General features: G+C 38.3%; 1 protein-coding gene across 2 annotated transcripts in view; it reads right to left on the minus strand.

Annotated features, from left to right (window-relative positions):
* Positions 1–558: 558 nt before the first annotated feature.
* Positions 559–16,439, minus strand: part of LOC131061435 (protein DEFECTIVE IN EXINE FORMATION 1) — a 192,739-nt gene continuing 176,858 nt past the window's right edge. For both annotated transcript variants that reach the window (XM_057995125.2, XM_057995126.2), the window contains exons 15-16: positions 1,428–1,610; positions 559–1,306 (exon numbers count right to left, since the gene is read on the minus strand). In XM_057995125.2, the coding sequence (XP_057851108.2) occupies positions 986–1,306; positions 1,428–1,610 (504 nt within the window). In that variant the 3' untranslated portion in view covers positions 559–985. The remainder of the gene's footprint in view (positions 1,307–1,427; positions 1,611–16,439) is intronic.

Consider the following 16,439-nt stretch of genomic DNA (forward strand, 5'->3'; position numbering starts at 1 on the left):
TTGTCAATTTTGAATAAGCTAATATCTACATGTCTATATTCAAGTTAGACTTTGCATCTACGGTGAGGGGAAGAATTTTGTTGGAGGGTTATTGGGGCACTCTAGGAACTATCTATCACTATTTCTAACCCTGGAAAAATAATGTGCAAACACTATCAGTGTCGAGAAATCATTTCTACCTTCCAATTAATTATCTGTTTAAATTTTCCTTACAACTGGTAGGCAAAAGGCCTCCCAGCTGAGAAACAGATCTGACTCCCTTTCATCTGCAATTACCAATTCTAAAGTTCCAAGGATCCCATATTCATACACAAGCTAGTTTGGTGAGAGTAGGACGCAGGAAAGAAACAGATATCAAACAGGATAATGATAGACCGAATCACATTTCTTTCAGTTAATAGTGCCTCAAATCTAAGAGCACATATTCCATGTTAAGCCGAACACATAAATATAATATCTTTCTCTCTATCTAATGATCAATCATAGATAATTCAATCCTCATGTTTACTGCCACTAAAAAAGGATATGAAAAAATTCTGAAACTGTGAATCCTTCCACTGCAGACTTTGAAAGGGACTAGAGCCAGCTTTGATTTATTATAAGTTATTTGTCAACCTCAGTTTCACACATGGATTCTAGTTTCTCTCTCCTCTTTATGTTAAAGAGAATAAGAGAAACATCAGAAGAAATGAAACTCCTTTTAATTATGGAAAAATCATTCGAGACACTACAAAAATTAGCATTACCTGTTGCAAAGCAAAAAGCAGTAGAAAAGGTAGACCGAGTTCCTGTTCCTAACAAAGAAGGCCTCAATTTTGTTTGAATTGACTGCCATGAATGGAATTTTGAGATTGAGGGAACGCTTCTTTCAACTCATTTTTAAAAAAAGTACATGAGAGGATTGAAAACTCATAATTTCCATGCTGTGCAAAATTTAGCTTTCTGGGACATTGTATACAAGGATTATTGGGGTTCCTTTGGCTCTTTAAAGTTGGTGTGTATTTCGAGAGAATGATGGCAAAGGTGCACCTTCTTGTGGTCGAAGAATGACAAGCAATCCAAACATTCCAACCATTGGAAGAACAAGAAGCCACTTAAATAGCTTGTAGTAGTGCATATGGAAAGTGAGAGAAAACTCGTCAGAAAAATATAAACCATTCTTGTCAACCATCTCTACAATTACTGTCCCTATTGTTCGCACAGGCACTACCGGCAACTTAAATTTGTAGGTACCAGGTTGATTATATATTTGATTTTGAGTTATCCTTCTTGAACCCTGATAATTCCCAGGGACCAGTAATGTCACCTGCAAAATAGCAGCAATTGGATATCAAAATTGAAAGCAAGAAAACGTGCATGCATAAATTCATATTAAACCTTTTCTTTAAGGCACATCAACTTATGTTCAGAGCATTCAGGCTATTTACCGTAACATTATAAGGTGCTTGTGATCCTAAAGGGCGTCGGTGCTCATCCACAATTTTGAATTGTACCCAAAAGCTGTCACCTTCCTCATCTCGAGAAGTTCTAGATGATGGTAGAATAAAAATTCCTTCACGATTGTAACGGCTTGCAGCATTATTTCTTCCCTGAGTTTGGGATGTCCATGCCTGCAATCAAAAAGAAACTCCAACATTGGAGTGCCACAATCAGAATAAAAAATTTCAAAATTCTCAAGGTCCCTCATATGGAAGAGGCACACTTCCTTCTAAATCAGTATTCAATTTTCATAGAGAGCAATTAACAAGCAATTTGAACAGCTCTTGTGAGCTGTAAAGATTTTGAAAAACACATCCAATACTCAAAAACAAATTTTCAAAGAGCTCTAGATATAAGCTGAGGAAGAATGAAAATTACAAGAGCATTATACTTTCAATGCAAGGCAAATGTCAATGCTACTACACACAATGTTTAAGCAAATTAAATTGATAGTATCCCACCTGGGAAAGCAAGAGGACCTGTGGTTGTTGAACTCAGAATTACTGCAGCCAATCTTCACACCCCAGCAAATGACAATGAAACAACTAAGAGATTATAAAGACTCGATCTCTTCTTAAAGTCAAGAGATCAGAAATGAAAAGAATGAAATATTATCAAAGAGTATGAAAAGCCAAGGCAATGTCCCTTGTTTTCTCATCCATTAAGATATTTTGGTATTCATTTCAAACTATCTTAGCCATATAGTGATAAGAAACACAACCAACCCACATGAGGCCTAGTTGGTCTTCAAGTTAGTGCAGGATGGAAAAGTTGAAAGAATACACAAAGTGTTAAGTAGACCCTTACAGTAAACATAGGTAGCCATGTAACAGGTCGTTAATGCAAGCCACCACCAATAGGATAAGAGACATCTATGATCAGAGATGCTGCACCCTCCACCACCTCATATAGTAAATCAAAAATCAATGCGATTGACTAAAAAGTATAAATTAGTTCATCTAATTTGTTTTCATATTTGAATTCGATCTCAATTCAAACTGGAAAAAGCTTGTCAATTCAAAAATGTCTGGCAAAGGTTTTGATTATGTTTGAAAAATACAGAAATAGGGTCAACAATATTAGTTGCTTGCCTCACTGGATCACCATATCCTAATCTATTCTAGTTTTAAAGATTTTGTAGTTCCGCCAGGGTATGAAGTTTTATTTGCATATTTGGTGGGGTGAGTTTCAATGACATCATGCAATAATTCAGTTAATTACAAACGTATGTTATACTACCACATGTCCTTTTTGTCATCTTTCTTTATCATTCTCTGAAACCACAGACCATCCTGTGTTTCAGTTTTTGAACCAGGAACCTTCAGCTAAACATCATACGGAACTTTAAGACATCAACAGTCATGAAAAAATTTAAGATACGGTTACAATCTGTATACTTTATGCTGCCAAATATGAAATACCTGTATGTTTAAATTTTGAACTTATAATTTTGCCTGGAACTTTAAGATTTTTTAAAATATTGCAAACATTCTACAGTTGCTCTTCCATGGAGCTTTTTCAAGATCTCCCAGCATGCCAATCAAAAGTAATTAAAATTGTTTTCACACTAAATAGTTTCCAAAATTCATTCCAGAATTGAGTTGTCTTTGTCACCCGAGCTGCCCTCTCAGCATCCAACTCTTGGGTACGCTGAGCTAAGTCTCACGCTACTACTGCCTCCAACCTGGTGGTCAGCTCCTCCCGAGCCCTCTGTGCATCCACCAAGGCAACCTCACATCCAACCGAGACATACTCCGAGTTCCTCAAAGCATACCATTCATGCCTGGAAGTGGCCACAACCCTCTGGCACAAAGGCTAGGAGATGCCTCAAATCCCCCATCACACTCCCCAAAGGTTGATAACTGAACTGAATAACTCCCTGGTGCCGTACGACTTCGCGTTTTTGCAATGCCTTCCCTCAAACTCTACTTGTTCGCAACCTCCAAATCCGTCTCCCTCTACGGCTTATGGCTTCCCCACCAATGCTTAGCTTCAGGCTTCTTTCTCACAGTACGGAACAACCCCAACACTTACTGTGACTTCTCTGATGCCCTTCGCCCAACTCAAAAGTGTATTGTAGCTCAAAAATAAACTAGGGGTCTGAGGCAGCGCCCCTCGTGGGGTCCGGGGGCAGCGCATCATTGGCGCACATCATTTTTGTGATATTTTAAGATGCCAAAAACCTTCTTCTCCACTCTAATTTTTTCAGCGTCCTGCTCCAGACTCCATCGAATGATTTTTCAATCTGGTCGTCGTCGTTTTTTTTTTTTTAATAAATTAAATGCATGCTTGTTTGAATGTCGGTGCATATTTCATTTCACATGCCATCACCATCGTTTATCCCTGCCGTGTCGTGGTATTTTTCCTTTCACACTTTTTTTTTAAACCGCCGCCGCTGTCGTCGTGCTCCTTCAGGCCTATGGTGGTATTCCACCGCCGGTGACCTCCATCGATGGTGGTGCACAGTTGGTTATGGGTTGAAGTATCCACTTAACACTTCAATAACCTTGGAAGGTTATTCAGATGTAGATTGGGCAGGAAGTGTCAAGGACAGGAAAAGCACTTCTGGCATTTGTTTCAGCTTAGGATCTGCAGTGATCTCTTGGACTTGCAGAAAACAGTCCTCAGTAGCACTAAGTACAGTTGAAGTTGAGTACATTGCAGCAAGTGTTGCTTCTAGAGAAGCGGTGTGGCTTCGTAAGCTCCTTGCTGGGTTGTTTGGACAACTTTGGGAATCTACAGTTATTCATTGTGATAATCAAATGTTGTATAAAGATGTCTGTCAATCTGGTGTTTCATGACAGGTCAAAACACCAATTTACAACCTTCAGAACCACACGGAAGTCCATGGCGCACATCATTTTTGTGATATTTTAAGATGCCAAAAACCACCTTCTCCACTCAAAGTTTTTCAACGTTCTGCTACAGACTCCATTGAATGATTTTTCAATCTGGTCGTCATCGTTTTTTTTGTTTTTTGTTTTATAAATTAAATGCATGCTTGTTTGAATGTCGGTGCATATTTCATTTCACGTGCCATCACCATTGTTTATCCCTACCGTGCTGTGGTATTTTTCCTTTCACCCTTTTTTTTAAAACCGTCGTTGTGCTCCTTCAGGCCTACAGTGGTATTCCACCGCCGGTGACCTTCGTCGACGGTGGTGCATCGTACGGTGTCCCACCGCACGGTGGTGCACAGTTGGTTATGGGCTGAAGTATCCACTTAACACTTCAATAACCTTGGAAGGTTATTCAAATGCAGATTGGGCAGAAAGTGTCAAGGACAGGAAAAGCACTTTTGGCATTTGTTTCAGCTTAGGATCCGTAGTGATCTCTTGGGCTTGCAGAAAACAACCCTCAGTAGCACTAAGTACAACTGAAGCTGAGTACATTGCAGCAAGTGTTGCTTCTAGAGAAGCAGTGTGGCTTCGTAAGCTCCTTGTTGGGTTGTTTGGACAACCTTGGGAATCTATAGTAATTCATTGTGATAATCAAAGTTGTATAAAGATGTCTGTCAATCCGGTGTTTCATGACAGGTCCAAACATGTGGAGACTCATTATCACTTCATTCGAGATATGGTGCAAAGAGGCGCCATTCAGCTAAAGAATGTCAGCACTGATGATCAGATAGCAGATATTCTTACCAAACCCCTGTCGAGAGTAAAGTTTGTGTAATTCAGAGACAGACTTGGTGTTGTAGAAAATTAAACATTGGTTGAGAAGGAGTCTCAACCTCAGTGATACATTGCGTTGTATCAACCACCCTCTGCGGGCAAATGCAAGGTGGTATTCTTCTCAGGGAGAAGAGCAAATGTAACCATCCTCTGCAGGTAATGTAAGATGGTAGAAAAGATCCCCTCCACCCTCTACGAGCAATGTAAGGTGGATCCATTCTATGCTTGTGTGCAAGATGGAAGACTATGTTATGTAATTCCAATCTATGCTTGTGTGCAAGATGGAAGACTACAACATTCTGATTATGTAATCCATTATTTGCTTTTGTGCAAGATGGAGGAGTAGGATATTTTGATTATGTAATTATTTCCTCCCTAGTGAAGAAGGAGTGTTGATTGTATCCCACTTCCTCAATGTTGTCTTTGTCAATCAGGTTCCCAAATCCCATATCCTGGAACATTTTGAATTTCTCTTTATATCCAAATATCAGGAATTCCAAAATTGCCATGGCTAAACTTCACATATCATGTTTCCTCATTAACACTAATTGTTGAAAAGCCAAATCAAGGATATACTGTTGGCCATTTGGAGGAATTGATTATGTGTTGCATTAATGTTTTGTCATTGATGTCAACACTAGCTGTTTTGGTTGTTTATCGGTATCCTTCTAGTCCCAGTCAGTTGTTTGGTTTCTGGTTGGATTAGATCATCATGATCCGGTATGCTCCGGTATGTTTGGCTTATTCATGCTATTCAGATTCATATTCAGTCAGTTGGTTTCGATTTGGTGATCGGATGCTATCATGTATGCTAGTAAGCTTGGTTTGTTGTTTCGGCGAGGGTTTCACCGGCAAAGCTTTATTGAAGATCTTTGATGTTATGCATAAGTGGTATTGGTGCGGCTTCTGGTGGAGATTCAGGATGCTGATGGTGATCGTGTTCGAGACTTGGTTGATTGGGATAATTGCTTTAGCGTGTGTGGACCTAATTTGGGTCCCGATTTATCTAGGTTATGGACCGGCTTAATAGAATGTGTTGTTTGGACTTCTCGATGTGTTTTCAGGATGTCTTATGGGTTGGATATTATTTGTTTGGTCTCAGGCCGACATGTTTTGTAATTATGTAATTGTTTTATTGTCTGGTGGCCGACCTTATTGTTTGTGGTCGAGGGTTTGTATATATATGATGTAAGATCTCATTGTAGATCATCATGGAATGTAATAGGAGCGAATAATGTAATAATCATTCAGGCAGAGGATTTGGTCAATCATTGGTGATCGAGTTGGGTTTATGTAAGAGGATTTAGTCCTCCAGTATTGAGCTTAACCGGAACTGTACTCAACCATAGGAGATGCTATCATTGCAGTTCATTCATTCTTCCGGATTGTAGTCTGGATTTGTATGTAGTCAGTGAGACTCCTTTTGTAATGAGCAATGTGCTCTAGGTTGTTGGTCTTCCTGCAAGTGCACGCCCCTCAATTTGTAATCACATACTTACTGCAGAAGTATCATCTGACTGTGGGTAGGCTTCCCACTGTAGTTTTTCCCTTTACCGGGTTTTCCACGTACAAATCTTGGTGTCATGTGGATGGTGTTGATTTTAGCCTTTTAGATTAATACAATACTCAGAAAATAGAAATTTATTTTAATTTCCAGATTAATATTTATCGCTGTTAGTGTTAGGAATTTCCAGAATTAAGCAAAAGTAGAGAAATGAACAGAATGAGCATACAACACACAAGTACCTTGGGAAAACCTCCTAGGAGGAAAAACCCAGCAAGAAAGATCCTCAAATCTGATTATGATTTAAACACAATGTTTTGATTACAACATTTATCTCTGATTGCTGTCCAAACAACAAGTTGCCAAGGTGATGTAGAATGATGCCCTAGCTGTAGATGACCAAGACACCAATCAGCAGAAGATAACTTCAACAAGCTGAAGCAGCATATAACTAAATGTTCTTGCAGTTTACCAAGGAGCAGATTCGCCAAGTGTAGGAGGGCAGATCGCATTGTATGAGATATGAATTACTTTACTTCATCTTGAAGCACCCACATATATATCTTCCTCTTGATGGTAAACCTCTAAGTCGGCTAGCATAATTATAATTTATTTATTAATTGTTTCCTTAACACGTTTCATGAAAGCCACATCAAGTGGCGTGAGGTATAGGGTCTGCCCTATTTGGAGGGTGGCGTGTGAGAAGTGGGCCCAACCCTATTGGAGGATGGCGTGAGAAAGGGCCCAGCCTTAGAGGGTGGCGTGTGAGGAAAAGGGCCCAGCCCTAAAGGGCGGATTCCAATGTTGCCTTAGGCAATTGGAATCCACTCTTCACCCTAATTAAAAACTAACACTCCCTCTTAATTAGGGAGAAGAGAATATAATTAGAATATCGCTATCTTCCATCTTGCGCACGAGCAAGGAATGGATTACATAATCAGAACATAGTAGACTTCCATCTTGCACACAAGCATAGAATGGAATTACATAATCAAAGGTCTTCCATCTTGCACACAAACAAAGATTGGAATTACATAACAAAAGATCTTTTCATCTTGCACACAATCAAAGACTGAAGCCACCTTACATTGCCCGCAGAGGGTGGTGAGGATCTTTTCTACCATCTTACATTGCCCGCAGAGGATGGTAACAATTATTCTTGTCCATGAGAAGACTACCACCTTACATTGCCTGCAGAGGGTGGTTGATGCAGCACAATGCATCACTGGGGTTGAGACTCCCTCTCAACCAAGGTCTCATTTTCTGAAATCCCGAGCCTGTCTCTAAAGTACACAAACTTCACCTTGGATAGAGGCTTGGTGAGGATATCTGCAATCTGATCATCAGCGCTGACATACTTCAGCTGAAAAACACCTTTTTGCACCATATCTCGAATGAAGTGATAATGAGTTTCCACATGTTTTGACCTGTCATGAAACACTGGATTGACAGACATCTTGATACAACTCTGATTATCACAATGAATAATTGTAGGTACCAAGGTTGTCCAAACAACCCAGCAAGAAGCTTACGAAGCCACACTGCTTCTCTAAAAGCAACACTTGCTGCAATATACTCAGCTTCAGCAGTACTTAGTGCAACAAAGGATTGTTTTCTGCAAGCCCAAGAGATCACTACGGATCCTAAGCTGAAACAAATGCCAGAAGTGTTTTTCTTGTCTTTGACATTTCCAGCCCAATCTGCATCTGAATAACCTTCCAAGGTTATTGAAGTGTTAAGTGGATACTTCAGCCCATAACCAATTGTGCCTCGCAAGTATCTCAGGATGTGCTTGGCTGCAACAAGATGAACATGTTTGGGCATGCTCATGAACTGGTTGAGAGCATTCACTGCATAGCATATGTCTGGTCTAGTGTTAACTAAATACATCAATGATCCAATCAACTGCTTGTACTCCGATGGATCTGCAAAATCAGAGTTAGCCACAGAAACACTCAACTTCTTTAAGTTAGATTCCATAGGAGTAGACATAGGTTTACAATCCATCATTCTAAATCTTTTCAAAATATCAATAGTATACTTTCCTTGACTTAGAAAAATTTTGTTAGATCTTTGTCATACTTCTCGACCTAGAAAATAATGCATTAGACCTAAGTCCTTCATTTCAAATTCTGAAGCTAATTCTTTCTTACATCTAATCATAAATTCATCTTTACCAGCAAGAAATAAATCATCCACATATATAACTAGAATTAGCATTTCATCATTAGATATCTTAAAGTAAATGTTAGAGTCAGCATCATTTTTACAAAACCCTAAACTTAACAAGTACTTATCAATTCTTTCATACTAAGCACGAGGGGCCTGTTTGAGGCCATATAGAGCTTTCTTCAATCTACACACATGAGTTTCTCTATCCTAAATTTCACAACCCTCAGGTTGCTCAATATAGACTTCTTCCTCAATGACACCATTAAGGAAGGCAGTCTTAACATCCATTTGATGTAGCTTCCAACCTCTAGCTGCAACAATAGCTATTATCGTTCTAATAGAGGTATATCTAGCAACAGGAGCAAATGTTTCTTCATAGTCTATGCCTTCCTTTTGAGAAAAACCACGAGCTACAAATCTAGCTTTATATTTTTCAATACTACCATCAACATTATGTTTAATTTTAAATAACCATTTAGAGGAAACAACAGATTTACCATTGGGTCTAGGCGCAATGTCCCAAACATCATTCTGGATGATTGACTGATACTCTTCATCTATAGCTAGCTTCCAGGCATGATGGTTCAAGGCTTCTTCAACATTGCATGACTCAGACTCAATGAGATTGCACATCAATGCAACGTAGTTGGAAAATACTTGCGGTCTCTTGGTTTCTCGGAAAGTGCCACTAGGAGCTGCAAATCTTTCAACTTCTTGAATGGTGTTTCTCACCCAAAGTGGCCTCTTTTTGCTAACAACAATGTCACTAGGTATATCAGTGGGATTCATAGGCTCAGGTGGATCACTATGCTCTTCTTGAGGTGGCGGTTCAACAGGCTCCCTCTGAATCTCAGGGTTAGTATCAACATTCATATCTTGATTGTCATTAACTTCATCAATAACAAGAGAACCTTTTGATTTCTTAAAGGCAATATCTTCTTCAAAAGTAACATCCCTACTTACCTCAACATACCTTTGACCTAGAATACAGATCCTGAAGGCCTTGGAGGATTCACTGTATCCAACTAGCATGTCTTTCTTCCCGGAGGGCTCCAACTTGGTTCGCTTTTCCTTGGGCACATGAACATATACAGGACTTCCAAAAATTCTTAAGTGATTGAGGTTAGGTTTGGATCCTGTGAAGGCTTCTTCAGGAGTCATATTCTTTAGAACACGGTAAGGACATCTATTCTGAATATATACTGCTGCTCTAGAAGCCTCAGCCCATAGAAAGGTCTGCCTATCTTGATCATGAATCATAGCCTTTGCAGCCTCAACAATTGTTCTATTCTTCCTTTCAGCAACTCCATTTTGCTGAGGATTGTATGGAACACAGAACTCCCTCTTAATTCCTCTCTCAACACAAAAATCATGAAAGCTACCAGAGGTATACTCACCTCCATTGTCAGATCTTAAACATTTAATTCTTTTACCAGAGGTGTTTTCAGCCAATGTTTTAAACTCTTTAAATCTACTTAAGACTTCATCAGATTCTTTAGATTTCAAAAAGTAGATCCAAGTTTTCCTAGACAAAACATCTATGAAGATTACATAATAAATAAATCCACTAGGAGATGCTATAGACATAGGACCACATAAATGAGAGTGAACAAGTTCTAGTTTATATTTAGCTCTACTTTCACTTTTATGAAAAAGGCTTTTAACATTTTTACCTATAGCACAACCTTGCATGTATCATCATGAATTTGACTGAGTTTAGGCATACCTTTGACCAACTTTCCAAGGGAGGGAAGTGCTTGATAGTGTAAGTGTCCAAGTCTTCTATGCCATAGCTCATAGGATTCGGGAGCCTCATTAATGAGGGCTTGAACAGGGTTAGCAAAGAGCTTATATAAACTATCATATCTATTTCCAATTACACGAGCAGATTTAAAACTAGATTTCTTAGGCCAAGCAAGTACTTTACCCTCAGAAAATGCAATTTGATAACCTTTATCTTCTAGAGCAGAAATGGAAATTAAGTTTTTTTTAATTTCAGGAACAAATAAGATATCACTAAGGTGAAGTGAAATACCAGAGTCTAAATTTAAAGTAGTGTCAGAACCTCTTACTGAATATCGAGCATCGTCACCAATTACCACATGTAGACTGGTATCCTTTTCTACTAAGTCTGAAAGGTGATCACGGTAACCTGTGATGTGTCTGGAAGCACCACTGTCAATCAGCCATGTGTTACTGTCTATGGGTATGCTACTTGACAGGGCAGAGATGAATAAGAAGTCATCATTTTGTTCTGAGACTTCATTTAAGTTGGCTTCTCTTTGCATGGGATCATTCTGACATTCTTTAGCATAGTGACCAAATTTGTCACATCTGAAACATCGAACACGAGAGATATCTCTTGGCTTCTTCCAAGAATGCTGAGAACTAGGTGGTCTGAAATCTCTATTCCTCTTGGAATAATACTTCTTCCCATTACAACCTTTCTTGCATTGGGTTGCAAGCATGTGTTGATCATCTACTTGAGGATTTTTGAGTTGCCCCCTTGTGATAAGACGCGACTCTTCTTGAATGCAATCATTCTTAAGGCGATCAAGGGTAGGTAACTCAGTTCTTCCACTTATGGTTTGAATAGAGAACTCCCATGGGTGTGGTAGACCATTTAGGGCAATCATAACAAGATCCTTGTCTTCCATGTTATGTCCAATTGCACCTAGTTGATTCTTTAATTCTGAAATTCTCATAAAATAAGACATAACAGAATCTTCTTTTGACATCTTGATATTAAGTAATTGCCCTACTGAGATTGTTAATTTCATAAGTACCTTGTAGATGACTGAATATTTCTCTTGCAGTAGTGAATGGGGCAATGGAGGTGACTAGGTCGTCTTTAACTGAATCAATAAGGAGCTTTCTGGCCTTGACAGCATTCCTTTTGAATTGTTTTAGCTCAGCTGCATCTGTAGGTTTAGTTAGCTCTTTCTCTTCTATGAAATGAATATCTTCCTCTAGGGCAACCATGATGCGAACCTTCCATGCAGCAAAGTTGAGATTTCCATCAAGCCTATCTTCAACTTTCAACCTCATTGACCTGACCTGTGAATGACACAACAATCTGGAAATAAAAGAGTACTAAATTCTGAAATCTGAAAGTTGATCTAGCCTATAGCTCTGATACCATGTTGATTTTAGTCTTTTAGATTAATACAATACTCAGAAAATAGAAATTTATCTTAATTTCCAGATTAATATTAATTGTTGTTAGTGTTAAGAATTTCCAGAATTAAGCAAAAGTAGAGAAATGAACAGAATGAACACACAACACACAAGTACCCTGGGAAAACATCCTAGGAGGAAAAACCCAGCAAGAAAGATCCTCAGATCTGATTATGATTTAAACACAATGTTTTGATTACAACACTTATCTCTGATTGTTGTCCAAACAACAAGTTGCCAAGGTGTTGTAGAATGATGCCCTAGCTGTAGATGACCAAGACACCAATCAGCAGAAGATAACTTCAACATGCTGAAGCAGCATATAACTAAATGTTCTTGCAGTTCACCAAGGAGCAGATTCGCCAAGTGTAGGAGGGCAGATCGCATTGTATGAGATATGAATTACTTTACTTCATCTTGAAGCACCCACATATATATCTTCCTCTTGATGGTAAACCTCTAAGTCGGCTAGCATAATTATAATTTATTTATTAATTGTTTCCTTAACACGTTTCATGAAAGCCACATCAAGTGGCGTGAGGTATAGGGTCTGCCCTATTTGGAGGGTGGTGTGTGAGAAGGGGGCCCAGCCCTATTGGAGGATGGCGTGTGAGGAAAAGGGCCCAACTCTAAAGGGTGGCGTGTGAGGAAAAGGGCCCAGCCCTAAAGGGCGGATTCCAATGTTGCCTTAGGCAATTGGAATCTGCTCTTCACCCTAATTAAAAACTAACAGTGTAAGCCCCTCAATTTGTAATCACATACTTATTGCAAAAGTATTATTTGACTGTGGGTAGGCTTCCCACCGTGGTTTTTCCCTTTACCGGGTTTTCCACGTACAAATCTTGCTGTCATGTGGATGGTATTTATTCTCTAATTGTTTCTTGTGCTTAATTGGTATATCTTCTATTTCGGTATTTGGTTTATGCATTCCGATATTGATCTTTTGGGTTCCGGTATTAAAGTTTTAATTGCTTAAGGTTCTGGTAATCTGGTGACAACTGATTCACCCCCCCTCTCAGTTGTCTTCCGATTATTTGAACTGTCTAACATATACACCACTTCAAGTAAAGAGTACAATTTAAGAGTGTTTGATCATGTTCACTGGAGTGAAACACTGTAACTTGGAGCAAGAACAATTGAACATTAAGCATTCATCTACTACAATAGTTGCTTACTCCAATGACAATATTTATTTTTTATTAATATTAACTTTCTTTATAATTTTATTGTTATATTACAAGTTACCGGGTTCGGCTATATAGGCTCCCGTATTGCCCAAATACGGTTCGTGGTTCGTGGTTCGTGGTTCGGTGACTCCGTTGGGCGAAATTTTTATTATGTTTTGCGCTTTGTTTTGGCCTCCTGCTGCTGACATTTCATCTAACTCAGCTGACATGCCACGACCCTTGGTCAGAGTATCTTAGTAGCAGTCAAAGTAGCTATCGAGGTTTATTTATTTTTAAGTTTGTTAATTTTATAAATTGAAATTCAATGATATATATGTATATATATATATATATATATATATAATAATAATATTATTATGTATATTAATGTATATATAAGTTTTAATTGTTTTTGTACTAAACGAACCCAAACCCCTTTTCAAAATTTTGCAATATCGGCATACCGGTTCTTTGAACCCAAACCTGAACCGGCATCTTAGTTATATTATAGTATTATACATGAACATTAAGCATTCAAGAGCTCCACGGGGATAATCAGCAACCTCTAAATGGAGAATAAAGGATTGAGAAACTTGTTGCAATATATTCAATGCCAAGAAGTGTATGGCAGGCTCCAGCGGGAAATAATGGCTCAGAAAAGACGAGCCAACAAGGAATTGAACGCCCAGGCAGTCTTTGTTGGGATTCAAGAAAGAGGAAGAGCTCGAATAAGGTTCTTTCTTTATCTGGTTTAAAACATAGAGATGAGGGAGCCCCACCCTAGGCCACATAGACCTTAATGAGGACCCAAACTTGACTTTAGATAAGGCAATGTGGGCCCCACAAAAATCTTCAGGTTCAGCCACACAAACAAAGTAGGCATTGGGATAGAGAGTCCCAATAGACATTTAGTAGCAAGAAGAAAGGCCCAGAATTCAGCAAATAATGTAACATTATGATCATCAACAGAACCCCACAGGGAGGACAAAATTTACTCCAAACAAGACCTTCAACACAAAAAAGAAAAACCAAAATCATCAAAATGTTTTTGGGTGGTGCCAGATTGCAGGATCCCCGAATGCTCCTGCATCAGACACACCAGATAAGAAGTTTGTGAGCATAGCTCACAAATTTGCTATGTTCCACAGCATTTTGGGGAAGGAAGAAGCGGGATGACAAAGGACATGTTTTGGGGACATCAGCCCAGAGGCCATTTTGTGGGGACAGCAAGGGGGAAGGCAATATATATAATTATATGTGTTAATGAGTTAATTTTATATATATATATATAGAGAGAGAGAGAGAGAGAGAGAGAGAGAGAGAGAGAGAGAGAGAGAGAGAGAGAGTTTTATATGTTCAATTAATATTGAGTAACATGACATCAAAATTAAAACAGAGCAATATAGCAGCAATAGATATATCATGATAGCAGTATAACAGCAATAAAATTAATCATAACAGCAGTGACAGTACCATAACCACAATAAATATATCACGATTCAAATTCATAGCTAATGATATTAGCTATATAACAGATAATACTGTTTTTTTAATGTCATGAAGGAATTTTAAACAGTTATGTAACAGTTTACAATTATATAAGTTCTACACATGCATGAACGAATTTTAAAAACAATATCTTCTGAATGTCACTAAGGGCTTTTTTGTTTAAAACATTAAAGAAGTTTCCTTGCCATCATCAAGGATGTCTAGCCGTCTATAATGTCCCCTTCTCAAGCATGATCAGTTTGTGGACAATTAGCCTGTTTTCTAAGTTTTCCTATAAGCTAATTGGTAAGGGATAACTCCAAAGCATAGATGGAATACTTGCAGAGTAATCAGTGAGTTTTGAAAACTCATTAGTTTTGAAAAACTTGCGAGTTGTTTTGCTGGGCGAGTATTTACGCCATTGACTCGCAGAAGAAACTCACCGAATTTTTGGTGAGCTTTTCACAAAAACTCGACGAGTTTTCGGCAAAAACTCGGCTGCATTAAAAAAAGAAGCCCAAACATGTCAAAAAATTATCTAAATTATTTTTTTCAAGTAATTCTCATTCTCTTCATCAAAATATATACATGAAATATAACATTTAAGTACAAGTCACTTTTTCCTTTCTTATACTTTTAAGTTATATTTCATGTATATATTGTCAGGATGTTTGAGAGTGGTTACAGATCTCTAGGAGTTATAATGCAAATTCTAGGTTTTAGAAGATCTTCTATATTTTCAGGCTTAGTCAAATTTCTCTATCTCTCTCTATCTCTCTCACTTTATCTGCCCTGAATTCTAGACCTATTTCACTATCACTCTTCCTCTATTCCCTCTCTCTACCACTCTCTCTCCTCTCTCCCCCAAGATCTAGATGTATGTCTCTACCCCTCTCCCTCTCGCCCTCAAACCCCCACGAGGGGTGCTACCCTCAACCTCATTTTCGCGAGGTGGACAAGCCACATCGGACGCCTAGGACTAGACCCTCTAGTTCTATTTCTCACCTAGTTTTCACTAGAGCTGGGAAGAGGAAGATGTAAAATGTTTTGATGTAGTATTTACTTTTAGTTTTACAAAAACAATTTGCTATTTCATTTTGTTTCAGTCTATCAACCATTAGCATTCCACAAGAGGATGCCATTTTGTACCCAATTTGCATTTAAATCAATCAAATATGTCTAGACTCAGCTTGTTTCTTTTGTGTACTCATTTATTGACTCATTGGATGCATCTCCTTATCAATTTTTTGCAAAAAAATGCATTTCTAATTATATAATATATTTAAGCAAATTTTTAAGTTGTTGAGTTTTTTTTCGAGCCTTGGCGAGTTTTTGTTTTTGGCGAGTAGTTTAACTATGCTCCAAATTTCTTGGAGAGCACATGATGTGTTTTGCAGAATTGTTGGCGATGAGTTCAATTGGTCTTGGTGAGCCTTGTGATGCTTTCAAAAATGATTTCCAACCTTTTGGGGGCTCCCCAAACTTCTTGGATAAGTTTGCTATTTTTAGAAAGTCAGCCAGTTGCTTCAGATTGTCCTATGACTTCAAGATCACCTTGGTATTGTTGGAATTGCATTGTTGTGTCGATTTGATAATTTCCACAACTTGAGTAAATTATTGAGTTATTTAAAAATTATTACTTAAGTTGTCTAATGGTGAAAATATTAAAACGACAACTCGGTGTGATTATTTATTAAAGAAGTGTTCTAATTTGTGTATCAAAAGGGATGCCTAAGCAAGGGGGTCCTTTTACACATTGAATTATTATTTATTTAAGAA

This window comes from Cryptomeria japonica, chromosome 8, assembly GCF_030272615.1.
Source record: "Cryptomeria japonica chromosome 8, Sugi_1.0, whole genome shotgun sequence".
Taxonomy (NCBI): domain Eukaryota; kingdom Viridiplantae; phylum Streptophyta; class Pinopsida; order Cupressales; family Cupressaceae; genus Cryptomeria; species Cryptomeria japonica.